The sequence below is a fragment of the Pithys albifrons genome, chromosome Z (assembly GCF_047495875.1).
Source record: "Pithys albifrons albifrons isolate INPA30051 chromosome Z, PitAlb_v1, whole genome shotgun sequence".
NCBI lineage: Eukaryota > Metazoa > Chordata > Aves > Passeriformes > Thamnophilidae > Pithys > Pithys albifrons.
Genome location: NC_092497.1, coordinates 43,947,356 through 43,974,944, shown reverse-complemented (window position 1 = coordinate 43,974,944; position 27,589 = coordinate 43,947,356). Strand labels below are relative to the sequence as shown.

The window sequence follows — 27,589 nt, the reverse complement described above, 5'->3', positions numbered from 1 at the left end:
AGATGTGTATGAATTTCCAGTCCAATAATCATAGTATCACAGGATGATTCAGGCTGACAGGGACCCCAGGAAGACTCCGGCCCAATCTTCAGCTCAAAGCAGTTGGGTTCAGCTAAGGGATGTGGGCAGGTTGCTATGCAGTTGTGACTTCCAAATTTCCAGAGGTGGAATCCGCAGAGGCTCTCTCAGCCGCTTGTTCTGCTGCCTGATTGCCTTTCTGGTTCAATTCTTTGCTCTCTCCTGAAACTGTGTGTGAACCTCTCTTCTTTCAGCCTATGCCTTTCACCAGCTATTCTGGTCTGGTTTGGAAGGATTTTTTTCAAGGTTCATGAAGCAAGTACAAGGAGGCAGCTATCAGGGGGCAGCCACAACTGCCCACGTGCTTGGTTCTCTCATCTGTGCTCCAATGACAAGCATGCAAAATCCCTTCTTTGACACTGGACCTCCTAAAGCCCATCAATGCCCTGCCCTGCCCACAGAAAGTGAGAAAGTATAACACTCACAGGAGCTCCTGGACACTGAGAGCTCCATCCATCCATCCTCTCCTGCCACTCCACCTTTTCTGCCTGGACTGAAGAGTCCTCATTGGCAGAAAGCTCTTCTGTCAGGGCCTGCAAAATGACTCCTGAGTTGGTGTGTATGTGCCACAAGAGAAGCAGGGAGCATTTCCCTTTTCTGATCTGCACTGCACCAAAAACAGTGCCAACCACGGCTGCCACTTACTGCTTCGGGATGTGGAGTGACAACAGGTGGAAGTTCCTGGGCATCTTCTTCCTCCTTAGCCTCATCTTCAGGAACAGAGGGAGCCATAGGAGGTTCTGATGCTGGTGTTGTGCTCTGTGGACAGATTGCAGTGTGAGGGACAGGGAATAACCTGTCATTTAGAACCTGAATTTTACTGATTGCTATACCCAGCTGGACTGAGAAGAAATCATGAACTTTGACAGAGGATTCTAAGACACTCTAACTACATTAAAATGGGCTACGTAGAGCCATTAGATAGCAATGGATATTGCTCTGAATTAGATATTCCACCCTAGCTGGAATCAGCCAGCAACCTTCTGTCTGCAAAACTTGACTTTTATCCATTCAAAAGCTCTTGAGTGGAACATTAGGAAGAGGCAGCGATCCCTTCGCTATTGCTGATGCAGACACTGTGAGATGGAGTTTCTTTCAGCCTACCAGACTGGCACTCTAGCGCAACACTCCAAGCTCACAGCTTGCTCCACAATTCCCAAACACCAGGAATGTCAAAGGAGGCTTTCCCACTCACCATAGGATGGGCTTCTCTCCATCCACCTGTGAGGTGTCCTGCAACAGGAAAGGGAAAAGGAACAAAATGCTGTTAGAAAACTCTCTGTGCTGGGGAATCCCACAGAAGAGGTCAAGCCAAAGAGAGGACAGTTTCCTTTCAACACATCCCTCCAGGGATGTCCACACGGTTCTTTAGCAGAGAAGCAAAAGAACAGCACAATGTATTGGGTTGTATCTAGGTTTGCCCATCTTTTGCCAGTAATTAAATGGTAACTTCATGAAGAAAATGCAAATTGTTCTTTAACAGTCAATGCTTTTCTTCTACCCAGCATGAGCTAAGGCATCTTTTCTCTTCCCTCTTTCCTGTGCTTTCTTTCTTTTAATAAACTGCATGATCTAATTCCCATTAACTTGCTGAAAACATTTCCCCAGAAAAGCTTCCCCCAAATCCCCCTCAGAGGTGGCAGTTCTGTTCTGACACAGCATGGGAACAGCTCCTGGCTTCAGGAGCATACACTAACCCTTTCAGAGTTTGCACTTCATACCAAAGGCAATCGCTATTTTAGCACACAGGTAGTGTTAAGTCACACAGCCAAATCCTTTACTGAGGGAATGAAAGATGCTTTCCCTCAAGTCTGGAGAGAACTGCAAAGTTTTGAGAAGGACTCCTGGTATAGTCTCCTAGGCTGTATTTTAGAAGTTGTCTTGCTTGAACAAGCAAACTGAGGAAATTACAGACTCCACTGGCACAGACCATCCCATGAAGGGAAGGGAAGATCTGCAGGTGACATTCCAAATGCTGCCCAAGCCCCACTGGCTAGAGATATCCCCTTTTTGGCTAAAGCTCTTGACAGGAGCTTTATCAAACTAATGCCATCTTTGTGGCATTTTTCTTCCCAGATGCTGTACCTAGGAAAACCCTCTACTTACGTGCCAGGTGAGTAAAATTATAACCAGAATAAGTCAAAGAAAAAGCAGTGCAAACTGCTCTACAGAATCATTCCATTTTTTGGGTAGTGCTGCACAAGTCTGCAGACTGTACAACACCAAGGAAAAAACCAAAAGGACACCACAGTCAGGGTGCAAATGGTTGGCTGAGGTGCCTTGATTGGGAGGATCCTCCTGCACTGAGCCAGCCAAAGAGCTGCGCTGCGCATGGAGGCCTTCCGTGCACCAGAGCAACCTTGGCTGGACAAGGCTGTGACACGACAACATTCTGCTGATGTCACAATGGCAGCCGCTCCATGCTGCTTTGTGAATTCATGCATAGCAACCCAATCTTCTCTGCAGCAAATGCAAAAGAAAAGCCTGCAGAGTTCTCTGCCCCAAAGCAGCACAAAACCCCTTGCTGTCCACAACCTACTGCTCTGAGGATCCAAGAGTAACTCCAACAATGCATCAAGCACATATATACCCTGTAGCAGTGAGATGTTGGCTTATCTCCTATGCAAAGCTCCTCTATTTCTGCTTGCTGTTTCTTCTGATTCTTAACATCTGAGTACATTGAGAACAACTGGTGGGTGCCTCTTTGGCTCCAGTTTTCTTCTGTTGCAGCTGTGCAATTCTCTGCAGAGGTTAAGGGGAAATAAGGCAGCTTTAGAATACACCAAAGCTGCAGCCTCACAGAATCCTCATCCATCAAGATTACTTGCAGACATTTGGATTGACACCTCACGATTAAACGTCGATGCCACCATTCTCTTCTACATCCAGATCAAGAGCTAAAACCAGGACCCAGCTTGAAATAGGAAAGAATGTAATGACTATGAGAGGGAAAAGAGCTCATGAACCTCTTCTGGAAGTTACTCTGCTCTTCCATGGGATAATGATTTAAAGCTTAGCTTTTTTTTCTTACACAGACAGGACAACTATTGATGGACAGCACAGTTCACTTCAGGAGCTTTACATTGGACTTTTCACACTTAGGAACACAAACACATTTTGCTGAAATGGTCACTGCTATCTGATGTGAAGGAAACCCCCACCCTGACAGAATCCCCTTTCAGCATGCCACAGGACACCACAGCTGTGCAAAGAGTCTGCCTTTCAGCTCTCAAAATCCTAACACTGAGGGTTACCTCAGCTGCCAAGGAGATCTCATTGTCAAGCTCTTGTAGTTCTGTAGGTTCTCTGCTGTAAAGATACAGAAAGCAAGGATTTGGAGCACAGGCTGAGGGTGGCATTGGGTCATCGATCCAAATGCTGAAAGGCCCAGTTCTACATTGACATTGATGTTGATGAACTCTTGCATCAGTTATCCAGGACAGCTCCCTAGATTTGAAAGCCTGTCATTTTCCCCATTTACTGCATGGCTCACATCACCCAGCAAATTGTAGGGCATGATGAAAGAAGAATGACACCTTTGTGGGGAAAGCCAAGTGACAAACCTACATGAACCTGCTTCTGCAGAGCAGCAGCATCCCAGGAAAGCCTTTGGGATCTGTGACTCACCTCTGGAAGCTTCCCTGGGCACATCTGTGAGCCACAGAAAACTGACTATAATGGACATAGAGAAAGATGGAACATGAACATGATCCTCAGTCTTCAAACTTTCAGTCTTCAGGAAAAAGGGCCTGCTCGCCCTCTATTCCTGCTTCCAGCAGTTTCTGCATGATTTTATTCTAAGTGATATGTGACCTTGATGAGAGTCCTTGTGGAGTGACGGCCCCTGATAAGCCTGGATGGGTTGAGGGAAACGCCTCAACCCCCTGGAGGAATGCTCCTGGCAAGAACAAAGGCTTTCAAACTGATAGGATTAACAAAGGGTGGAGTGTTGTTTAAAGAATGACATGACCCACCTTTGTGATATCTTCTATAACCACTCTAAGAGCCACCTCCCCTCAGGTATCTGTATCACCCCACCAAAAGATTGACTTTTAGTCACACGAATCCACATGAAGGAAAAAAAAAGGTATAAAAAAGTGTGGAGTTTAAACTCCAACTGAGAGGGGAAAATGCCATGTCTTTGTTGAGGCAGCTGCTGCCTCCTCCTACCTCCTGGAACAATGTAGGGGTAAGAAGACCATGTGCTTTCTATTTTTCTACACTTTACTTTCTTACAAAGCTTATTCCTTTATACATTCTATCCTACATCTTATGCTAACAGCTACTTTGATTCTTACTTTATAAACATCTCCTTTACTAACTGTGTTTTGCTACCTTGATACTAATAACAGTAACTTGCTTTACACTTTGCTACTTTCAATGTGCAGTTTCTTTTTTCAACATGTATGTTGATAAGCAGCAGCTCTGCTCTTTCCTTTTGTTCTATGTTACAGAGAGAGTGGTGTGCAAGATATTTTATTGTCCTATGTTATTGAGAAGGTGTCTAGATAAGTGTTTTAGGGGACTGTGTTTTTAGTTAGCAGTTCTTTGTTGTTAGATTTGTCTGCCGTGAAAATGGGATACATTACTGTATTGTAACTTGAGTTTAGTGTGTTTGTCTCTGTAGAATGTGTTTTGTGCTGGTTTCTTTTGGGTCTTTTATTATCAATTAAATACAATCTTGCAGCTAAACATTATTACCTGCAATGCAAAACCCACAATAACTGCCACGTATTTGTATTAATAAATGTTATTTCGGGACCTGTTGTAGGGAAAGTTCTTTTCTAGCTATTAAGTGTGGACCTCATAGCAGAGGTTCGAAAACCTTCCAGCCTGTGTTCTGTCCAGCAGTTCGTCAGGCAGTACTGGGTTCATAAGGCCCTAATTTTTCTGGAAGCACTTATCGCTAATAATTTCTCCCAGGCTTAAGTGAAGTCCTCATAGGGAGTCAAAAATCTTTCCAGTCTGTGTTCTGTCCTAGTTTGGCAGGCAGTGCTGGGTTCATAAAATTTTGATTACCCCTAGGGCGCTTATAGCTATTAACTTTATATTAATACAGTTAAGACTAGAAATCTTTGCATTTCTGTCTCCCTCCTTCCTTTCATATGACAGTCCTTTTTTCTCACAGGCAGAAAAAAAATGAGCATTTATAAACACAAGAGAAAAAATTACTCATAAACTAGGAGTGAGAATGTTTTGGGGATGTTTTCTTTGGATGCCCTCCCAAAAAAATCATGTGAAAATAATACCTTCTGCCCCCCAAAACAGAAAAATCACATTCTTGAAACTATTCCATTTGTTCTCAAGAGCACTGTTTTTGTACATCAGTCAGTTACCTGTGTTATGATCCACTACTTGAGGGGAATTTGGATTTAAGTGGAAAGGGTAAAAGTTTGAATCTACCCAGACTGAGATTAAGATACAAACAAAGTCAGATGTTGGTAACTAAAACAATGATTCACCTGTACCTTCTAGTGGAGGGGAGAGAAAAAAGTAAAATAGAAAAGCAGAAAAAAAGAAAAGGTAATTTAAAAAGCACAAGAGCTAGTCACTACCCTGTGGAGCCCATGGACTCCCAAAGGTCCAATCCACTCTTCTCTTGTAGTTGTGTGGGGAGAGCTCTGCCATGCTTGCTAAGTTCACGTTTTTATAGGTAGGCTAAGTGATATGCTCTATGGTGGCATTTCAGCAGTCTTGCCCAAGCTTGGGTACTATGACAACAGCATGTTCACCCCACAGTAATTTTGGCAACTTTGTAACTTTTACCCTCCATGGTAAAAGAAGGTGGCAAAGGTGGTTGTCCTTTCAGATGGGACAGAGCTTATCTTCTGCTTCCTAGCTGGCAGAGTGCTGCGGTTTTGGATTTAGTATGAGAATGATATTGATAACGCACTGGTGTTTTGACTGTTGCCAAGAAGTACTCACACTAAATCAAGGATTTTTAAGTGTCTCATGTTCCGTCAATGAGGATCTGCATAGCAAGCTGAAAGTGAGCATAGCTGGGACAGCTAAAGTGAACTGACCAAGGGGATCTTCCATACCACAGAACTTCATGCCCAAGTACATAAACAGGGGGAGTTATCAGGAAGAGGTTTGAGTTATGGTTCAGGGATGAGATCGGCATTGTTCAGCAGGGAGTGAACAACTGTCCTGTCGGGGAATTTGGGGAGGGAAGAGTGAGTGAGCAGCTGCATGGTATTTGGTTGCCATCTGGGGATAAACCATGATAGTATTTTTTGATGCCCAATGTGGGGTTCAAAGGGTTGAGATAATGACAAATCTGGCCACCGTGTGTTAAAACGAATTTGGTATAAGCACTTGTTCTATTAGTTTAATAGGTGCTGGTCATCACCGTGTTTCATTTGCTCTCAAGTGCTCACCTGTGCTCAGGTGCTTGTTCCATAATACCATTTGTGCTTTCTGTGCTCTGTATAGTGATGTTTATGGAGGGACAGAGGCCTTCTCAGCAAGTTTGCTGATGACCTAAAACTGGGTGGAGTGGCAGATACCCCAGAGGGCTGTGCAGCCCTTCAGAAGGACCTTAACAGGCAGGGGAGGAACCACCTGAAGTTCAACCATGTCAAGAGTAGGGTCCTTACCTGGGGAAGAATAACTCCCTGTACCAGCACAGGCTGGGGGCCGACCTGCAGCACTGTGGAGAGGGATATGGGGATCCTGGTGGACAACAAGTTGTCCATGAGGCAGCAGTGTGTCCATGTGGCCAAGCAGGCCAATGGTTTTCTGGGGTGCATTAGGAAGAGCACTGCCAGCAGTCAAGGGAGGTGATCCTGCCCCTCTACTCAGCCCTGGTGAGGCCTCACCTGTGGTGCTGTGCCCAGTTCTGGGCTCCTCAACACAATAAAAACACGGAGAGGGGCCAGTGAAGGGCTATGAAGGTGATAAAGGGACTGGAGCATCTCTCTTACAAGGAAAGGCTGAGAGAGTTGGGCCTGTTCAGCCTGGAAAAGAGGCAATTGAGACGGGACCTCATCAATGTCTATGAATAGTGTCAGCGAGAGTGTCAGGAGGATGGAGCCAGGCTCTTCTCAGTAGTGCCAAGTGATAGGATGAGAGCAACAGGCAGAAAGTGATAACACAGGAAGTTCCACCTGAACACGAGGAAGAACTTCTTCACTGTGCAGGTGACTGTGCACTGGAAGAGATTGTCAGCAAGGCAGTGGACTCTTCCCTCACTGGAGATACTCAAAAACCATCCGGGCACAATGCTGTGCTGTGTGCTCTGGGATGGCCTGGCTTGAGCAGGGAGGTTGGGCCAGCTGACTCCGAGAGTCCCTTCCAACCTGACCCGTTCTGTGATAGGACAGAACTGTGGGTCATGAACTTTTAATGTGGTCCTCTGTGTGTGTTCAGCAATGCCCACCCCTGCGTGCCTCAGCAGCCATCTCCTGGGAACGAGACACAATTACACCTTTTACCTTTTCACATTTGTGAGTACTTCCTGCCTACCTTTCTGCCTGTCTTCCTTCCTTCCCACCTCCCTCCTTCCTCCCTCCCCGCCTCCCTTGTTCCTCCTCCCCCCTCCCTCTCTCTCTTCCTTTCTCCCTCTCTCCCTCTCTCTCTCCCTCCTTCTTTCTTTCCTTCCATCCTTCCCTCCTTCCTACATGCCAGCCTGCCTTCGTGCCTGCCTCCCTCCTTCATTCTTTGGAAACCCTCTATGCTGATTGCAGAAGTATTTGAGAACTTAAAAGATTTTGACGTCTCTTGAATTATCCTTGAAACCAGCCTGGCCCTTTTGCTGGGAATCAGCATGGGCTTTCATAAGGTTGATCTGTGGTCATCCCAACCCATGGACAAGCATTGCAGCTGGAAGGAAAATGAGAGCAGCTGCAGCTACACAAATTCTGGTGACAGGTATTTTGGCTGCTTCGGTCCCCCCAGCAAGAAGAAATACAGCCATTCAATCTGCTGCCACAGACACTGCAGCCACTTCTGTCCCTGCAACATGCATTTACTCAGGGGCCACTCAGACTCCAGCTACTTCAATCCCTGCAATAAGCAGTGCAGGTACTTGAGTTCCAGTGGTTAAGTATTGGTGCTACTCGAATCCCACTGACAAATACTATCAACACTGAGACTTCAATGATGGGAAGTGCAGATGAACCAGGAACTATTTATTGCAAGCCATTCCATCATGTTTGTATGTTTTTCTTTACCTGTTACATTCAGTATTTAAGAGTTTGAAAAGCAGAGGTTATCTGGCAGATGACTAAGCAGAGTATTCTTGTGAGGAAGAGAACAGAAGTTAATTGAAAAGGCTTCTTGGGAGAAATTGTCTTTTAGCAAAAGTCTTTTTCTGCTGCAAAGGCTGAACTGTATTTAAATATCTTGCTAAGCAAGGTTGAGCCCACATTAGGGTATCCTTTGTGGTGCAGACTTTCCTGAGGCCTTTAGGTTCTGGTGGGGTTTCTGCTCTGGCACCTTCATTTCTCTGTGCCATTTCCAGATACGATCCTGGCAATCAAGAACAGTCTGTGGAATTTGATGAGCATACATTGGCCAAAGTTTGAGAAGTCTTTTTAAAGAAGTATCATGGTTGGAACAAGAATGAAAGAAACAAGCCTATTCACATTGTCACTCATTTTCTGATGTGGGCAAGAAGCCAGTTAGAACTGCACCTTCTTCACAAGCCTGCTTAGGGTTCCTGCAGGCTTTGGCACCAGGAGACTGTTTCTGCCTCCACTTGAGGGGTTTCCGCTCCAGTGATAAGTTTAGGAGCTGAAGTAGCCACTGCTGGGCAAAAGGCCTGATTTGGACACTGCCATCCTTGCTCGTTTGCTAAGCACTCTGCTAGAAGCTTAATGGATGTGGGTTTATTACTTGTGAAATATTTTCTGGAAGGCTTGAGGTTAAAAGAAGGAGTTGTTGCAAAATAGGAGTTATAAGAGAGACATTCCTTTGCCTTTGTGTCTTCTCTTCATCTTGAATTCAGAACTGATGGGCTTTGAGGTACTTCTTGATAGAGTTTGCATCCAAAAGTACAGGTACCTCAATTTCAAGGGCTGTCTTGAAGTTAAAAACTTTACACTCTGTCTTTCAGTTAAAAATGTTTGTTTAGGATGGGCAGGAACTTTCAAAAGCATGTCAGGTGTCTTCTGGACACTGCAGGTGGATCATCAGCTTCCCTGGTGTTTCTTATTAGGATAACTTCATAAGCTAGGACCCTCAGCTTTAGGAAATCAAAGTTCCAGCTCTTCAAGCTGTTACTCTGTAGGATTCCCTGGGAAATTGCCCTCAGGGACAAGGCAGCAGAACAGAACCAGCAGATCTTTAGGGACACCTTACACAGAGGCAAGAGCTAGGGATCCCCATGTGAAAAAAACTGGGCAAGGAAGGCGAGAGACCAGTATTCCTGAGTAGGGAACTACTGGTCAAACTGAAAGGCAAGAAGGTCATGAACAGGCAGTAGAAACACGGACACCTATGCTGGGAAGACTACAGGGAGGCTGTCTGGTTGTGTAGGGGTGAAGAAAGCCAAGGCAGAGGAGAAGCTGGATTTGGCAAGGGATGCAAAGAATAACAAGAAGAGCTTCAACAGGTGTGCCAACCAAAAAAAAAGGAAGGTCAAAGAAAGCGTATTCCATCTGGTAGGCAAGGTTGGCAAACCCTAATGGCTGACAAAAGGGTATATTAAGAGAAGAGATATTAAGAGAATTAAGAGAAGAGATATTACGTCACTTAAAATTACTAATTCATGGCAGAATGAAAAAGAAATGAATAAATTTCTCTTCTGAAAGGGCCCTGATATTCTACTGCTGCAGAGACAAAAACTATGCAGGGCCCAAGTGCATCTCATACCCACAGAGAAATTGCAGAGCAGAAGTATTTAAGAGCTGTATTTCGATAGACAAGTGCATTTTCCATCCTGGCAGGCTTTGGCTTTCTGCCAGCTGGATACCATTGATTCCTGGTCAAACTGGCAGGGCTTCAGTGCCTTCATGCACATCACTACTTACCATTAACAGAGCCACTGCCTGTTTGCCTCCTCTGGCCGCTTCCAGTCCCTAAAGGCTTATTTTATGGGAGTGGCAGGAGGGCAGGTGCTGGGCCGCCATTGCACGCAGCCAACCAAGGTCCTCTCAGCCACTGTTGCACCAGCCGTGGGCTCCACGCAGCTTTTGTGGCTCCCACTGGAGATTCTTCAGTTCAGGAAAGCAGAGCTGCTCACCAAAGTGTGTTATTTGAGTTACTGACAATTTATAAGTCAATATAAAGCTTAATCACAGCATGAGAAGGAAGAGAATCTTTCAATGGAGTTGTGGTTTTAAATTTTTTATTCCCAGAGCTGCCAGGGCACAAAGCTGCCATCAAGTCCTGATCTCTCTCTGGAGAACCAGCTGTAGTGGATGTAAAGAATTCAAGAAAAACGTTAGTAGGTGGTGGTGAGAGGAAATCATTGGGCCAAAATGGGCAAGTCCCATCGAAAATGACAGGTATTTGTTACTGAAAATTCATTTAGACACAGAGCTCAAAGACAGTTCAAAAAGCACATGAGAAATTTCAAGTATGAGTATCCTCTCTGTTTCTTTTTGGGCAGCATCCTTTTGTAACATCACATCCCCAAAATGTGCCAGACTAATAACAGCCACTGAAGAGCATGGCTGCCAAAACATCTTGTGGAGATCCAGGCTTTCAGGTTTGTATAGAGATGGTTTTAGTTTTTGACTAATATAGCCAACGTGTCTCCTCTGTGACTGCCTCCATTTCCAAGGTGCCCATGGATAATGGGTACTCTGCAACTGGAACAGAAAATGGTGGGGATGTCTGCTGACAATCCAGGAGAGTGGACAACAAACAGACCAAGATGTTTCTTAAATGTGAGGCTGAGAACTTCCTGACACGGCAGGTAAGTAAGCCAAGTAGGGAAGGCACCCCACTAGACCTCCTGTTTGTGACTAGAGAAGGATGTTGGGAGGTTATTTCACTTGTTTCATTCCTTAAGGATCAGGATCTAAATCACTAAAAATTCTACAAGTAACAATTACTCACTCCTGACGGAGATGCTGGTGGTATGTGCAGTCTACTAAGGGTGTTAAATGTTGGTGGCTGTGTGAAGGAGAGGTATAATATGACTGGCCATAAAGATGGGAGAAAACTGTATGTAAATGGATTTTCAGTAAACTGGGTATACATCTTCACACACACACAAGCTGCTGTTTCTGTACACACCATACAACAGAAAGGGAATTTGATACTCACCTTTATTTTGGTGCTTCTTATGAAATAAATCACTGGCATTTTTTCCCAGTGTTCTCCCAAAATGCTTCTGTTTCCTCTTCCATGGTAGGACTGAAAGGTTCTTTCTTGGTCTAGGAAGTGAAACCACAAAACCATAGATTGTGTTGTCTCATATCCATTTTACATAGAGGATCTATCAGGATGATGGGTAAACTGGAGTAGAAGTGAATAGTATGGAGAGAGTTTTGTGGGCAGTTAGTGTTGCTGGAAAAAAGAAATAGGTCCCAAGAACCCCCTGTTCCCTGTTCATTTATCAAGGGTCGTGGAGATCACTCCTGAGCTATTCCCAGGTGTACCTGGAAAGATTAGGAGATTTTGAGTTAAAGACCTTGTGCTGGTTTAAAGGCGAACCAGCAGGGGAAATGAACTCACCACGAGAGAGATTATAAGTCAGAATTAAAATTTAATAATAATATTACAATAACAACACTGACACACAAGGGAAATTGCTTTCAACTCACAAAACCCCAGCAGTATAACCCAGTGTCCTGGGGCACAAACCCAAGGGGGTTTGTTTGCCCTTGTGCTGAGACCCCTGTGGCTCCCCCAAGTTCAGAACAAAAGGAAAAGAAAAACCTGTTGGTGCAGGCAAGGGCTGTGGTCTGGGTGAGAGCAGTGATCTCCTCCTGTCAAGGTCCTGCTGCTCTGGATCTGACGAGAAGTTCCCGAGGTCTTCTTACCCACCACTTATGTACCCTCAGGGAGCACTCAGTCCCTCCCCCTGGGCGGGGACTCACACAATGGGTGATTAACTCTGGGAGCCAGGGGGTGTTGAGCTGTTTATGGCCCATTAGCAGCTCCGCCCCCCTCAGGCTGGGTGTGAAGGTGATAATGGCTCCCTGGGCAGCTGCTGCTAATGGCCCATTGACCTTGGGGAATGAATAGAGGGGGTAGAATACACAGCTTTGATCACCCACACACAGGGTTAGCTGGTCCCTCCTGCTGAACTAGGACAGACCTTTTCCAATATCTTTGTTTCTGAGGACCAGAGTCAGTAAGTACTGCTGGTCAGGCAGAGTTCAGCCCTCTCTGGCAACAGGTGAATTTCATGAGGACCTGGAATAGGGAAAGGTAAATAATTTCCACTGTCATATTTCTGTTGTAAGAGAAGTTACTTTTTTGGAAGGAAAGGAAAAAAGAAAAAGTATAAGGAATGGAATGTACTCTACAGACTGACCAAACAAAAGTGATTGAACCAGCCCATGCAGCTCCAACCAGGTTTTGAACTTCCAGTCCTCTACGGTGTCGGTCAGGTTTCAAATATCTCTAAGGCCAGAAACTCTACAGTTTCTGGGAAATCTCTTCAGTATTTTGACCACCCTCAATGCGTTTTCCTAGATTTCCTGTGACTGGATCCTGCTGAGAAGACTCTGCTTCACTCTGCCTTATTTCCTTCCATCAGGTATTTTATACATTTTGATGAAATGTATGTAATAGTCAACATTTTGTGTTTTAGTTTTAGCAAATGCCTGATCATTATATTTTGGTTAGCGGAGAGAGGCAGAGTTTGACTTCAAAGTTGTGTCGGGTAGTGATTGCCCACAGAAAAGTAAGAATTAAATATCCCTGCAATTTAAGGACAGATGTGTTCTTCCTTTTGGATAACCAAGAACTGGGAGAAGTGCAACAATCAAGTGGATTAGCTGTATTCAGACATCTTAAGGGTAGTTACACCTTACTTTTCATCCAGAGTAATGAGAGTTCTGATGTATTATGCTGTTCAAGTCAAGACTTACAATCCGCTAATGGTTAAGCTGAAAACTTTTTTATACCACCTGTCCTTATAAATCAGGCTTTCCAGAACTGGATAACAGACTGTAGGGTCTAGCTCTTTAACCTAGGGTATGCAGTGCATGCTGCAAGTGTAGAAGCAATTTGTTTATCTGAGACTGACAGAACTGATAGATGTTTCTAATAGCTTCTGTTGCTTCTAATGTACTTCTGTGATGTATAGACTGAATAGAGACATCTCAAGCTGTGTATTTGAGTTACTGATTGTGTGTCTGTGTGTGTATTTTAAAATAACAATTAAAAAAATACTTCAGCAGATTAGAAAGTTAATGCATGCCACAATGTTAAATAAAGATATGAAGAATACTTGTAAGGACACTTCAATGTCCTTCAGGTAAATTTACAGTGAGATTTGAGCACTGAAAATGCAGACCATGAAAACCTATTGAGTTGATGAATGACTCTCTGATTCTTTACTTATGTGACATATTGGTCCATATAAAAATTTTCCACAGAAGAAGTTCACATTAAGCAGCAGAATGGTCAGTTGTGTCTGCTTGTTAGAAATGTGTGAGACAACAAGCTGTTTGGATATGTGAAAAATTCTATACAGAAAGTGGAACAGTTCCAGCAGAGGGCATTAGCCAGATTTGCCTGGAAACCTAGAAAACACCCAGTGGAATTTCGTTCTTAGTCATCTCACTGATCTGTAGGAATCCAGTTGAACTGCAAAACATAATGCCCATGCTTCAAAAAAACCCTGGCCAGGTAGGTATTTATGAAAAATATGTATTTGAATTTGTTTCTCTCTTTTTTTGCAGTTGTCCCTTGGTCCAGTGAATCCATGCACTCTTTTTAAATGTGAAAGAAGGGTTCGGACCCTAGGTTCTAAGGCAGAGTTGTTTATTTCACCTTGGGCTGGGTGCCACTGGAGAGGAACCCTGAAAAAAGAAACCCCTGGGCCTTTATACCCTTACAGTCTGTGCACACGATCTTCCCACACTCTTCATGTGCCCTGCACATGCCTCTTGGTCTAATGGTGATTTATAATCCAGAGTCTCCTCATTGGATGCTTTGTCCATGTCCATGTGCCATCAGCTGCTCTTATCTTCCAGCTTGGGGCAGTCTTGGGGCCCTCCAGGGTCTCAGCCCTTATCTGAAGATAACCAGTCTTTCTCTGTTTCCTCCCCTGCTTAGCAATTCATCCTAACAGAGTTCATTTAAAGTTCACCTATACTAAGTTTTCAGCAGGGCCCACTCATGCTAAGCTGTAAGCAAGTTACAATTAAACCTACACGATTAATATCTAACATTCTATAAGTAAACTTATTTTAATCCCCAACAATATACTCCTAGTTTATACCTAGCACCTGGCTTACAGTGCAAGTTCTGCCTATCTCAAGGCCACACAAGTCGTCTCAGCACCCTTGTTTGTTGAATTATTCACTTTTAATAAGGTCCTTGGTGCTTCTGTTTGAGTCAGCCTGGTGTATGTTGGTAATGTTACTCTGTATTCTGCTGTGGTAACCCTATCTTCTTACCAATCAAATACCCATTTACAAAGTATCAGAAGGGAAAATCTTTTACTCTCTCAAGCAACTTTCTCCAAGTCCTAGGAGATCCACACAGCTGGAAAGTCACTGTGGTTAATGGTCAGTTATGAGCTGGTGAGTCACAAGGGGATGAGAGGAACATATGGGTAAAACATGAGGTTAGCTGATACATGATTTGGATAGGGTAAGTCCATCAAATCCCTCTTGGTTGAGTTGACAGCAGAAGCTCAGGACAATCCTGCCTCTATTTGTCTTACCTAAGGTCTATAGACCTTTCTGGCATGTCAAATATCACTGTTTTGAAGCATTTTCAGTAAGTTATTTTTAAGAGGTCATACCACACTAAAGACTGTATAAGGGGGTAAAATGAACAAAAGTAAGTAAGCCCTGCTTATATATAGTAGGTAGTAATTTATAATTATGCAGTGAAATTATTACAAGAAATACAAATTGAATGTGTCACACATATCCAGGCTAGTTGCAAAAATGTGGTTGACAATATGTAGTATGATCCTCAATCCTATGCTTCATGATAGTTGCTGTATGGCTGCCTTTGAAAGCTTTAAACTCTTCAAAATATATGTATATTTTGCATATGTGCAAAAACTGATTGTCAAAGTGGGCGATGAAAGAGCAATAGCATGCCTTATATCTTACAGATGTGAATGGAATTTTTGAAGTAGATTATTTCTACTAGATGACTTTTGCATTCAAATGGGGGGCCGGTCTTAATTTTCCTTGGCGAGCACGCTGGATTACAACTTCCACTGTTGCACTGAGTTTAGGAATTTTGTTTGAAACACAATGAAATGTGTGTGAAATACTGCAATAAGTTACCACTTCAGTAGGTCTTGGAAAATATAAAAAAATCTAAGATGGCAATACCTAATGCATTACAATATGTATGTAGACATATATCTACATAACTAGGAAAAAAGAAAACCCTGTATACGGAACAACAGATTTCATTACTTCAGTCTATTCCTGCTCTGAACAGTATAGGCATTTTTACAACCCGTGAAGGCAGAGGTTACTGTGTGATATACACATTCATAACTGTAGTAAAACAGCATTGATGTATTATATACAGTTAGAGCTATACACAGTTCTACACAGCACATCACATTTTGGGCTCCAGCAGATCGAATTTTTCTTATCTTCAATACATCACTGATGAGTGAAGATTTCTCCCCTCTTAAGCAGCTTCTTCAGCAGAGCAATCAATGCCTGCATAAGTAAACTTCTCGTATAGAGTAGTATTGACATATGTCTGGAAAGGAAATCAACAGAAAAAGTGTGATATAATGTGCATTACCTCAAGAATCCCGAACAATATTGAAATTTTTCACAGCCTATTTATTTTCTGTCTGTTTACTCTTACCTTCCTTTCTTCTAACATCCTGTTCAGTGACACCAGTATCTGAGCAAATGATGGTCTTTCATATGGTTTCTCTCTCCAGCACTGTCTCATTAGGTCATACCTTTAAAAATGAAACACCAACATTTGATAGTTTAGACACATGGGCTAAAGCTGCAAAATCATGCGTATTTGAAAGATTGTGCACATTCAATTTGTTGGAGGAAAATGGATTTTTACATAGCTGAAGCTGCATTTTCCACAACTGGTTGCTTTCTGAAGAGAATTTTTTTTTCTTGGGAATAATCAAAGAGCTCTCTTCGAGCTGAAGCCCAGTGACACTGTGTAAAGAACATGATACCTAGTAGGAGCTGAGGATGTTACTTACACTTCATCATCACAGTTGAGAGGCTTTTCCAGTCTGTACCCTTGAGGCAGTTTTTCATATAGTTCTGCACATGTCATTCCACAATATGGTGTTCCACCTAAGGCAAAGTTTAACTGTTGTCATGAACAGGAGTTTTTAATAACAGGAAGTTTAATTTCATAGTAGGAATGGAAAAGTATGACTGACATAGAAACAGATATATTAATCCAATTTTAGGGAATATTTTCCTGTTACATTTTTGTTAATGCTTCCACACTGCTTCATGCACAATATTGAGGAGAAAAATAAAATTAAGTATCAGTTTTTATCATCTGTTGGGCTGGTCTAGATTTCTCTGCAAGTCTGAGAGCCTGCATTTGACTGTATTTGAACCTTTTTTCCAATAGCCTTCATGTCAATAGCCAAGTCACTCCTTCATTCTTACCATATTAATAAGATCAGGTATGGACTCATGGAGTTATTACTGTCAAGCTGTTTTTGTCCCTTTCTGCAAGTGTTTGGTAGTTTAGACTCTTGATTTTCCACACTGCAGTGTGTTAGTTCACATTCATATCTAGTGCAAACTCATTTAGTAAGGAAAGCTGGGAACAAATTAGAGAGGCAGAGCTCATGATTAGTCCAGTATGCAATGTGCACCGTCTGTGAGCACCTCTTGGCCAGCGCACATGTTCAGCGCAAATCATAAAGGAGGTGGAACACAGTTATTTTGAATTGTTTGAGGCTGTATCATAATCATGATGGACAGATGTGTGTGCAGAAATGAATCCTAAATTTTATTTGAAGATTAATGTTCACAAATTTTCTTTGATAATATTTGGAGTAGGAGAAGATTGCTCCTGTGCTTTGCAAGATCATTAAAATATAAGTCATGATTTAAAACTCAGGCTGAGGAAAAGCCACCCATAAGACTCAAAACATACTGGATTAAGGCTATATATCATGTGATATGCTGGAGTTTATATTTAGATATGGCCTGGAGTTTATAGTGCAGTGAAAACCTCATCATTATGGCTCTTTCTCATTTAAAATGAAAAATTGCTGTTCCAAGTATACTGAAGCTAAATAAAATTTAGTAGAAGGAAACAGAAAAAAAAATTAAACTTGTTGTGAAGCAATATTTTTTAAAAGACTGAGTGAATGTAGCTGCCTTGGGTCAGATTGTTTATTTGAGCAGGACAAAACTCATATACTTACCTAAACTAACAATTTCCCATAACAGGACACCATATGACCATCTGCAACAGAGGCATATTATGAAGGGCAACAAGAATGCAACAAGGTTTGATGTTTTGAAATGGTAGATAGTTTTGCTACTATTCAGGGAACACAGAGAAGAGTGATATATTTTTCTACATTTTTTATAAAGATTTATATAATGGTAGGGTTTGTAAAATCAGAAGGCAGAAAAATTAGCAAAATTAATCCCCTTTGAGTCAATACTGCTAGATCATGAGCTCTCAGCCAATACTGTAATTACAGAATTGCTTTGCCAAATATCATTTCCAATTTCCTAACTAAAATACCAACTTCCTTTGGGTCTTCCAAAGATTCATCTGGTTTCTGATTTCAAATGAAAGATATACCTCAAGTAGTGATCCAAATTTAGCCAGCTTGTGAACAGACAAATTGATCAGCCACTGATGAAGAATAAAAGAAACTTTTTTGGTTTGAGTTTTGGGGTTTTTTGCTTCCTTTTGCTGACTCAGACTGACAAGACTACTGAGTGGTTTGAGTTAACAGTGGCTGTCAATCTTTCCTTGATATTGAAAAATATTTCTCTATTTAAAATTGCCACTTGAACATATACTTACACATCACTATTTGTGGTGTAAACACTGTAATTCAAAGATTCGATTGCCATCCATCGCACTGGAAGACGTCCCTGGAAATTATTTCATGAAAGTTTATTTGCTGATAGTTGGAACAGCAATATTGCAATGTATATGCCAACAATTTTTCTGTGAAGTGAAAACTGACTTTATGCAAATAAATTTTATCAAATAAATAAACTTATTCAAGCTGTGCATTTTTATGGAAGAAATTCTTTACTGTGAGGGTGGTGGGGCACTGGCACAGGTTGCCTGGAGAAGCTGTGGATGCCCCATTCCGGGACTGTTCAAAGCCAGATTGGATGGGGCTCTGAGTAACTTGGTCTTATGGAAGATGTCCCTGCCTGTGAGAGGGGAGTTGGAACTAGATAATCTTTAAGGTCTCTTCCAAACACAAGCCATTCCATGATTCTATGATTTGCTCCCTGAAGGGACAGTTCACACTAAAGATAACAAAAAATTTATCCAACCAGCATCAAGATGAAACATAAATAATATCTAAGTTATGTCTTATTATGCCTCTGATCAATCCCTGTTGCCTTGACAACACAGTGTTATTTCTGGTTTATAACTGCGTGATACTTATTACATATGTCCTTCAGGTCTTACAAAACATTAGCTCTGGGCAGCTGTTTTTTCAGCTCACAGATCCTGACTTACCTCTAGTTCCTATCTTGCTAACTTTGGACTTGTTCAATAGAATTAGACCAGCTTGCTTCACCTTTTTTACTGTCATCCATATTTATGTAAATAATTTAAAATTACTTTTTATATGATAAACACAGTAGAGAATTTATTTGCAAGTAACACATATACATTAATAAGTATGATACATATACTCTACACGTTAATAAATAAATTTAAATAATCACTTCTGTAATACCTGTAAGTTTGTGGTTTTATTCATATGAAAACGCAAGTTAAAAGACAAGAAAACAAAAGTCAAGAAAACAGCCTGTATGAGTTTGTTTTGATCCTTACCATAGTCTTCTTAACGTAAACTTCTTGACCTCTGGATAAGCCAAAGTCAGCTATTTTTGCAACATAATTTTCTCCAACCAAGATGTTTCTTGCTGCCAAATCTCGATGAATAAACTAAAATAAATTTCAAAAAATAAAGTTACCTCAGTGTCTGTGAGTTTACTTGTATTACTATACTGCTATATTGAAAATGGCAAATCTCATTCAGTGGGTGCTATAGAAATTAAAATTAAAACCTTATTTATATTTCATTAAAAGGCATAGTTTCCAAAAAATTATTTACTTTGCTTTCATTGGGTAGAGAATTGAAGACTGACCTGTTTCTGGCTCAAGTAGTCCATCCCTCTGGCAACGTCTGCTGCAAAATGCAGAAGCTGCTGAGAGGAAAGTGTAGATGCAGTACTGTTGGCAATAGCAAATGCTGGGTCTGTCTCTAGTACTCTGCTTTTCCGAAGAAAGTCCAGTAAATTTCCATGGGGGGCATATTCAATAGCAAGGTAAAGATATCCTAATGAAATATCAGATAGTGAGCATATTGCAAACTAAAAGATGGTCAGTAATCTGGAAATTTACACTGCCTTGAGTGAATAAAGAAATAAAACAGACTGGAGGGGAAATGCCAAACAGCCTAATTTCTAGAAGTAGAGGGGAATTTAGAGCTGTTGCTGAACAAAATTTCTGAAGCATATCTCAAACATCCAAACACAAGTTTATTTGGCTTTTGAACAAATGTTGCAGACAGATCTGCTTAGCAGCTAGGGTTTCTATGTCCTGTATGGACTGTACTATGAGGGGGTTTAAAGTTCATGTATTCAAGAGTATCTTACCCCTATGTTCACATGCTCCCAAAAGATTTATGATATTGGGATGATGACCAAGTTTACAAAGAACTTCAAGTTCTCCAGCAAAGTCTCTGTGATCATCTTTTGAGGCATACTCTGAAAATCAAATAAGCATGCATTTGTATTTTCCTTTGCTCTAAATTTATAACCATATTGTTTTTAAATAAGAGAACTCTGAGCTGCCTGGGCCACTACTGCTTCAGCCCCAATAAAAGCTCTAGGAGAAACTAAGAGAAAAATTCCAAGGTACATTAGTATTTACTGAAAAAAGTAGGATTTCTCAATCAAAGGAAAAATGTCAGAACCTAAAGTCTGTAGCAGCTATCTAGAGAGAAAGGAAGCATCTTCTCTTTTTATTTGAGAATGTAAAATGTTGTAGCAGATCATATGAAAACTACCTGCTTTAAAATCTTTCCATATGTGTGCTGTTGATTATTTCTGCCATCATACAGGAGTATCTCACAATTTGCCTAGATAATGACCTAGTGAATTGCAATAAAATATGCACATTCTTGCAATATTATATGTATTGTAGTTCTGTCTGGAGCATAGCTGTTGTGCTTAATGATAACAAGAAAGTGAATGATCCTCATAGTGTGTGTACATAAAGATGCATAGATATAGTTGTCTCTGAATGGCTACAGTAAAGCAAGATGAGCAAATGCTCTGCACCTCGACAAGCTCTGTGCTTCACTCTATTAAATGCATGCCACTTTACAGATGAACTCACATGAAGTTCATACTGACTTATGAATCGAGAAGTCATGATAGTCAATGATATTAACCATTAAGGAGAAATAGAAACCAACCTGACCTTTCAGATATACAGTCTGACAGCTCTTGGCCTAGTAACTAGCAACTTTGAATATATCTTTTAGCTTTAGAAAAGGGCTACTAAGTATTTACTAAGTATTTCTTATGACAGAGGAACTCTTGAAATAAACAGTCAAGAACACTCTTAAGTCACAGAATCTCTGGTCTTTACTACCTTTCATCCTTTTTATTGCAGCATCCATGCGTAAGCCATCTTTCTTTATGCGTGCTTTCAGGACTTGCCCAAAGTTACCTTCCCCAATCACATCTTGAAATTTTATGTCATTCCACTCAAGAACTGGATAAATAGTGTGATCTGGACTGTTTTTAGCTTTTCTGCTCAGGGTGAGAGTACCTGAGTTAAACTGTACAGCTGGTTCTTCCCTCTGCAACAGAGTTAAGCAAATGACATTAAATGTGATTTCTATTTCACTGAGCAATGCTCTGATTATATTTCCCAAATACCTGTGTGCTCCCTCATGTACACATATATACAGAGCCCAGTCCATATCTTACTTACACGAGTAAGTACATTAGGCATTTACACCTGCTTTAACCTCTAACTGCAGTATTTCTGCCCAGATCCACAAAATTAGTCAGGCTCCTAATTTATGTGTAAGTACCTTTGTTGACACCTGGGTCACCTGAACAATTTTATAATCATCTTGGAGATGAAGGACATGCTTGGATGAGTGCCCCAGCTCCCTGTTTATGGAACAGTCTATTCAGATATGTATGAAGGAGCTCTTTGGCCCAGCTTCATTCTGCTTCACAAGTTCCTCTCTGATGTGAGAGAGAAACACCAGAAAGCAGAATGATAAACAGACTACAGCAGGATACAAATATGTACTTGTGTGTAAAGAGAGAGATATCTCCATGTGATGTTTCAACCTTCAACAATTTCCTCACAGCCAGAACGATGTCACCACTGACTGATCCCTGGTGTGCTGTCTCCAGGCAGAAAATGGGTGAACATTCACCAGCTGTCACTGATGCTCAAAAGTAACTTTAAATATGTGGTAGTTTTCAAAACCAGGCATGACTTGATAGAGGGAAAACAGGCTCCTCCATTCTGTCTGGCTTGGCACTTGCCATACACAGGTGCAACAAAGCAGAAAAGGAAGCTTGGCAAATGATGTGCAACTTTTTTCAAACCAACTCTTCTACCTCATAGCTTGTAGCTGTGATTGCTTTAGCTCTGGGGTCAGTAACAGAATAGCTGTACAACAACAGTACTAATTGCACACATGAAGAGAAAGTATGTGGGAAGGCCAAGGAAAAGAAATGGGAAAAATCCAGGAAAATATGAGTTAAAGTTAACCAAATTTACATGGGATAACTGGAAACCCACCACCACATTTTGGAAAGCCTGAGCCATTCGATGTTGGAAGTTGGCTCTCTTCAACTGCAGCATGATGAGAAAGGCCAGGAGAATTGTTACACAGGTCATCCCTGCAGACCCAAGGATAGCAATAAGCAGCATTTTGCCTCCTTTTGATTCATGGTGAGCTGTTGAGGAAGCACATAAGGAGCTCATCATTATTTCCAATTTATTCTGAATTTAGCTATACATTAGAAATGTATAGCTAAATACTCCTGTCTTGAAAACTATTTAAAGACATAAGAATACATCCCTTTGTTTTCAAAAAATGTCACATACATTCGATGCTCATTGAATTTCAGGTGTATAAGCACCTGCAGATTCTGTTGCATTCAGTCAAAGCCGAGCTGAGGTCACATTCAGTGATCTAATAGTCCTACTATGTGCAGATCCTTTAATTTATGAGCTGTTGGGTCCTTTCTATAGTGGATACACACAAATGATGCATGTTATCACTTCACGAATGCCATGGAGAGAACTAAGAACTGAATTCTGGTGATGCTGTGTTGTAAGTTAAAGTTAAGAGCAAAAGAAAACTAAGATTAAAAAATTAATTAGGACCCTTACTTATCTAATTAGTTTATATCACCAGACCTGGTTTGTGCAAGTCCAGCATGGTGGATGAACCAACCTTTAGCTTCTGGAAGAGTCTTCAGTTCAAACGATGTGTTTGGGTTGCTCAAGCCAATGTTGTTTTGAGCATTAATCTGAACCTGGTACACAGTATTTGGCTCAAGGCCCTTGAGGTGATAATGGGTAATGCTGGTGTTCTTTATGATAATATCAATGTGGTTGTACTCAGCCTTGCCGTAAATTTTGTAGCTGATGATGACGGAGGAGATGGAGTGACCCTCAGCAGCTGTCCAAGAGATGACTGAGGATGTGTCTGTGGTGTTAGAAAATCTGATGTTGTATGGTGCAGGAGGGATTCCTGAGAACAAACAGAAAGACACAGAGAATTGGAGTATACATCCATCTCTTTCTCCTTCCCACAGAGAGCAAAACACTTTCCTTGGTGCTTTTACTGTGCTAAACAGAAGCAGAATTTTGTTGATGAGTTATGGCAACTGAATGCAGAAGTTTTATGTTCTTGATGTGCTGCCACCCTTGTTTCAGTACTCCATACTTCCAGCAGAGGTTGGAGTGGCATTCAGTATACTGTCTTTGGATGAAGATATGCATTCTCTGAGCTGTATGGAAGCACACCACAATTGTTTTCAGACTAATGCAGAAAGGGTTAATTTCCTTCTATACTGAATCATCATACCCTTGTAATTCCCAGATCCCATATTCTCACTGCTGTAAGGAGCAATTACCTGTCAGGATACAGCCTGTTAGAAAGAAGGGAAATCAATACCAACATTTCCAAACATTTAATCAGAAAACCACCAGCAGGGGTGAGTGCTACACTTGTGGACACAGCCATGACTACCAAGCTAAGCGCTTTCTCCTGGTAAACAGTATCCTTATGCTTTTCTTAGTGCAGTTTGACATCAGAGCTCAGGAAACTGGAGTGACCCATGACAGCCCTTGATACTTCTGTTTATACATGTACGACCTCAGTGAGAGCATCCTCACATGACCTGTAAGAAGGAAGAAGCACACCTTTCCAGTGTGTGGTATGGGCAGTGGCACCCATCAGCCATTCAGATGGACAGCTGTTCAGATGGTACTTCATGTAGGTAGGGCATTTGTTGTGGTGCTATGGAAGCAAGCTGCTCACACTCAGGGAATTCAAGAGTGGTCTTCAGTGCAGCACACTTAACTACTCTTTGCTCACAGGGGTTTTACCTTGAATTGCATCTCCTCTTCTTTAATTGCTGACTATTTCTGTATTGTCATAGTTGAAATGAGTAACAAAAGAGCTTGGAGTAGTGAACTCTGATTGTTCATCATTCTGAGGAAAAGATGCTGTGTGTGTCAGAAGCACTGAAATGAAGATGTGGACTCTTAAGCCTTTTTTTTTCCATTTAAAAAAACAAGTCATAATTAGTTCCTGATAATTTCCAACCGACGAACCTCTTTGGACACTGAACTTTCAAAATAATAGCAATAACAAGCACAAGGGATCATCAGGAACTGTTACCAAAACAAGAGATTATATTTAACATAGTCATCAAGTGACTATTAGTCTGATCACTGGAGGAAAGATGAAGAATTAAACAGAAGGATTTGAATCAGCACTTACTGTCACTGAAAGTCCATGCATACAGATAGTTGCTCCATTCTCCTTGGGACCTGGTGTTCACCCGTACCCTGCACATGTATTGCTTTCTAGGTTCAAGATCTTTGATGATCAAGGTGGACATATTTCCTGGCACTTGAGTAATAACACTGCTTTCATCACCGTTGTCATTCACGCTCTTCCTTTCCACTTCAACACGAATGTCATCCTCTGTCCTCAGTGTTAAAGGATGCCATGACAAATTCAGTGATGTCATACTTTTTGGAAAGAGAGTGAGACCTTCTGGTGGAGGAAGACCTTGGAAAAGCCACAGTGAAACAGGGAACAACATTTCACGTCTGGATGTAAGCTAAAGGAGGAGTACCAGTTATTCCCAACTGCTTGCCCTAGCTTAGGGTGACATAGGGTAATTCTGCGACCCCACACAATTTAGTAGAAGTTACATCTAAGTGGTGGTGATAGTCCCATAGTATCTTATCAACAGTTGTGTCAACAAAAGGGTATCTTCAATGAGCTGATGTCACAGATGCACTTTTTAGATGTGAGAAGCCAACAGTGTTGTTGTCTTGTTAGATAGCTCCTGGTACTATCCTCATTTGTTTTGTATGTCTCTATTTAGATTGGGACCTATTCTCAGTGGGCTAAAAACTTTTCTGCATGTTCAAACATCTTCATTTTTAAAGCAAATTGATCCAGTACTAACAGGAAAGACTGCAAAAGAAACGATTTGTACCTCCAACTCTCCTGCCTAGCCAGACAAAATATATAAATTTTCCTTTCCCAGATGCCTCATCTCTAAAATAAGGGAAAATAATAGCTGCCTTTTTGTGGTTTTATTCACCTCAGTATTTTGGATTTGTATTTTTGTTTATTTGTTTGTTGTTTGGGGGTTTTGTTTTGTTTTTTTTCTTTTTATCTTTTTGCCAGAGATTATTTTGAAGGACTCTATTTCAGGTTTAGCCTTCTTTGCTCAAATGAAAGTTCTCTGGCAGAGATCAGGGAACAAACCATAGAGAAAAGGAGCTGGAAAATTCCATTTGTGAAGAGACAAGATGTGACTTACCAAGTGCAGCTGTTGTGAAGCTAGCCTGTGGTCCAGGATGGCCTTCCCCACCTTCCCCTTGTCGACTCAGCTGAACACAGAACTGATACTCGGTTTTTGGTTCCAGATTGTCCAGTCTTTTAGTTGTGCCTTTTACTGACAACAAAAGTAAAAAGAAAGTAAAGCCATAGGCTGTGTCGAAATATGTTAAGGAAGAAAATGTTTGGAAAATATAAAGTAAGATACTCAGGTTCCTCTTTCTGTTGTTTGTTTTTTTCTGATTCACTAAGATAAACTATTTACAAGTATAAAATAATATTTTTTAAGTTGAGTCCCAACCCAAACCAATAGTTTCTTCATTTGCCCTTCTTTCAGGAAAAAATAAGACTGGTTGCTTAGGCAGTGTGCATTGTGTATGCAGATCTCATGTCATACTGAATTGGTAACAGTTGTTTACTTGTTAAAGTTCCTGTAAAGTTTTCTACAGTATTTTAGGCTATGACAAAAATGTTTAAGCATAGTTGGAAAAGGTCATCTAACTCTTAAGCAGACTTCATTTTGCCCATACAAATCCTGATAAATATTTCGGTAAGTTAGTTACCTCACCAGGGGCACAATTGGCATGAAGCAAGATGGCAGACACCTCCATACTGCTCACTACTTTTGAAAACCTGCTGTTTACATTGTAGTTTTCAACAGCTGGGCCCAGCAGAGAGTACACTTAATCTTAAGGTAGGAGGGGAAAAACCCTTTGGTTCCTGTAAACTGAATATACAATTTTGACTACTGTTGGTGTCCCCATCCACGTGAACATTATGTGTAATGATACACAGTCACACAGCCAGTCATAAAAGATTAAACTTCTATGCACTGTAGAGTCTTTTGAGACCAGCACCCTATGGCATTTCAGATTGCAGATTTCTTTTTAAGGGAATTAAAGAACATTCTCTTACCTTCCACAAACATCCAGGACTGATAACGTTTTGCTGGCTTGTACAGAAGTTTAGTTGACACAACAGGTCCATCTCCAAGATGTGATGCAGCATTGATATCAATGATGAGAAAATTATGTCCACTGTCTGTCAGTCTTGGGGGATACTGTGGCACAGGAGGAACTGAACAAGAATGCAAGTATTAAACCAGACTTTTAAGCTCCCTATACCAATAATACTCTGGTATTTCCTAGATCTGCAGGAAAATGGGAGATGTTCTTTAAAACTCTCACAAAATAGATGGGGCTTTACACCCTAAAACCGACAGTTTAGATATATAAAATAAAAAAAAACCACAAACAACCAAATTTGAGTGTTCTTCTAAACCTTACCATCACACTTGTTTTTTTCAATATACATTATTAATGTGTTTCTTATAAAGAGTTTCTGTTCATATTCTGACTGTAGGTATTTATTCAGACATTATCCCACAGTGCAGAGAACAGAAAGCTCTGCCATATTAGACAATAAAGCTGTGCTTAAAATTAGAGAGACAAAGAGACTTGAAGAGATTTATGTTTTCACCTTTGACTGTAACTTGAAATGGTTTCTCTGCCATTCCTGCTACTGTCTGCACAGTGCACACCCAGGTTCCTGTATCACGGGGCTGGATTCTATTAATTGTAAACATAGCTTCAGAGCGATTACTGGTAAAAATTCGGGCAGGCTGAAATGAAAAAACATGTACAGGACCTGAAAAATGTGGGCATTTCAGAATATTCCAATGATAATTTCTCACATTTTAGAAACTCCTCTTAAGTTTAGTGATATCAATAAAAAGCACCCATAGTGTCCTATGTACTCAGGAGTTCATGAGGTAACATCAAAATATCAAAATTTCACATTATACTTGAAAACATTAGTGTACATTAACTACAGACAAAGTCAATATAAAGAGCAGAAATCAGGAGCCTACCCTTAGGACAGTTCCATCTTGCTTCAGAAGTTTGAATTCTTCAGATTTAGGAAGTGGCATCCCAGTTGCTATACAAAATGGCTTGAACTCCACACCAGAATTGAGTTCTATGGGATCTAGTAAGTTTTCTATCTGAGGTGAAAGATCTGCTGAACCTACAGAAGTTACATACTATTATGTCATACTTCAAACAGAGCTTAAAAAAGACAGAACCAAAGCAGGTTTAGGTGTACAATGAGCACAGG

General features: G+C 41.2%; 1 protein-coding gene across 2 annotated transcripts in view; it reads right to left on the bottom strand.

Moving 5' to 3' along the window:
- Window positions 1-11,771: 11,771 nt before the first annotated feature.
- The window catches only part of TEK (TEK receptor tyrosine kinase), a 40,902-nt gene continuing 25,084 nt past the window's right edge, over window positions 11,772-27,589 (bottom strand). Inside the window, exons 8-23 of one of the 2 annotated variants that reach the window (XM_071580475.1) lie at window positions 27,345-27,499; window positions 26,954-27,095; window positions 26,390-26,551; window positions 25,458-25,592; window positions 24,398-24,691; window positions 22,841-23,140; window positions 22,180-22,337; window positions 21,004-21,214; window positions 20,001-20,111; window positions 19,491-19,681; window positions 19,174-19,287; window positions 18,175-18,245; window positions 17,558-17,598; window positions 16,364-16,460; window positions 16,000-16,099; window positions 11,772-15,888 (exon numbers count right to left, since the gene is read on the bottom strand). In XM_071580475.1, coding sequence (XP_071436576.1) covers window positions 15,814-15,888; window positions 16,000-16,099; window positions 16,364-16,460; window positions 17,558-17,598; window positions 18,175-18,245; window positions 19,174-19,287; window positions 19,491-19,681; window positions 20,001-20,111; window positions 21,004-21,214; window positions 22,180-22,337; window positions 22,841-23,140; window positions 24,398-24,691; window positions 25,458-25,592; window positions 26,390-26,551; window positions 26,954-27,095; window positions 27,345-27,499 — 2,357 coding nt within the window. In that variant the 3' untranslated portion in view covers window positions 11,772-15,813. Of the gene's footprint in view, window positions 15,889-15,999; window positions 16,100-16,363; window positions 16,461-17,557; window positions 17,599-18,174; window positions 18,246-19,173; window positions 19,288-19,490; window positions 19,682-20,000; window positions 20,112-21,003; window positions 21,215-22,179; window positions 22,338-22,840; window positions 23,141-24,397; window positions 24,692-25,457; window positions 25,593-26,389; window positions 26,552-26,953; window positions 27,096-27,344; window positions 27,500-27,589 lie in introns of those variants that run through there. The other variant, XR_011699917.1, reaches the window with a different exon arrangement.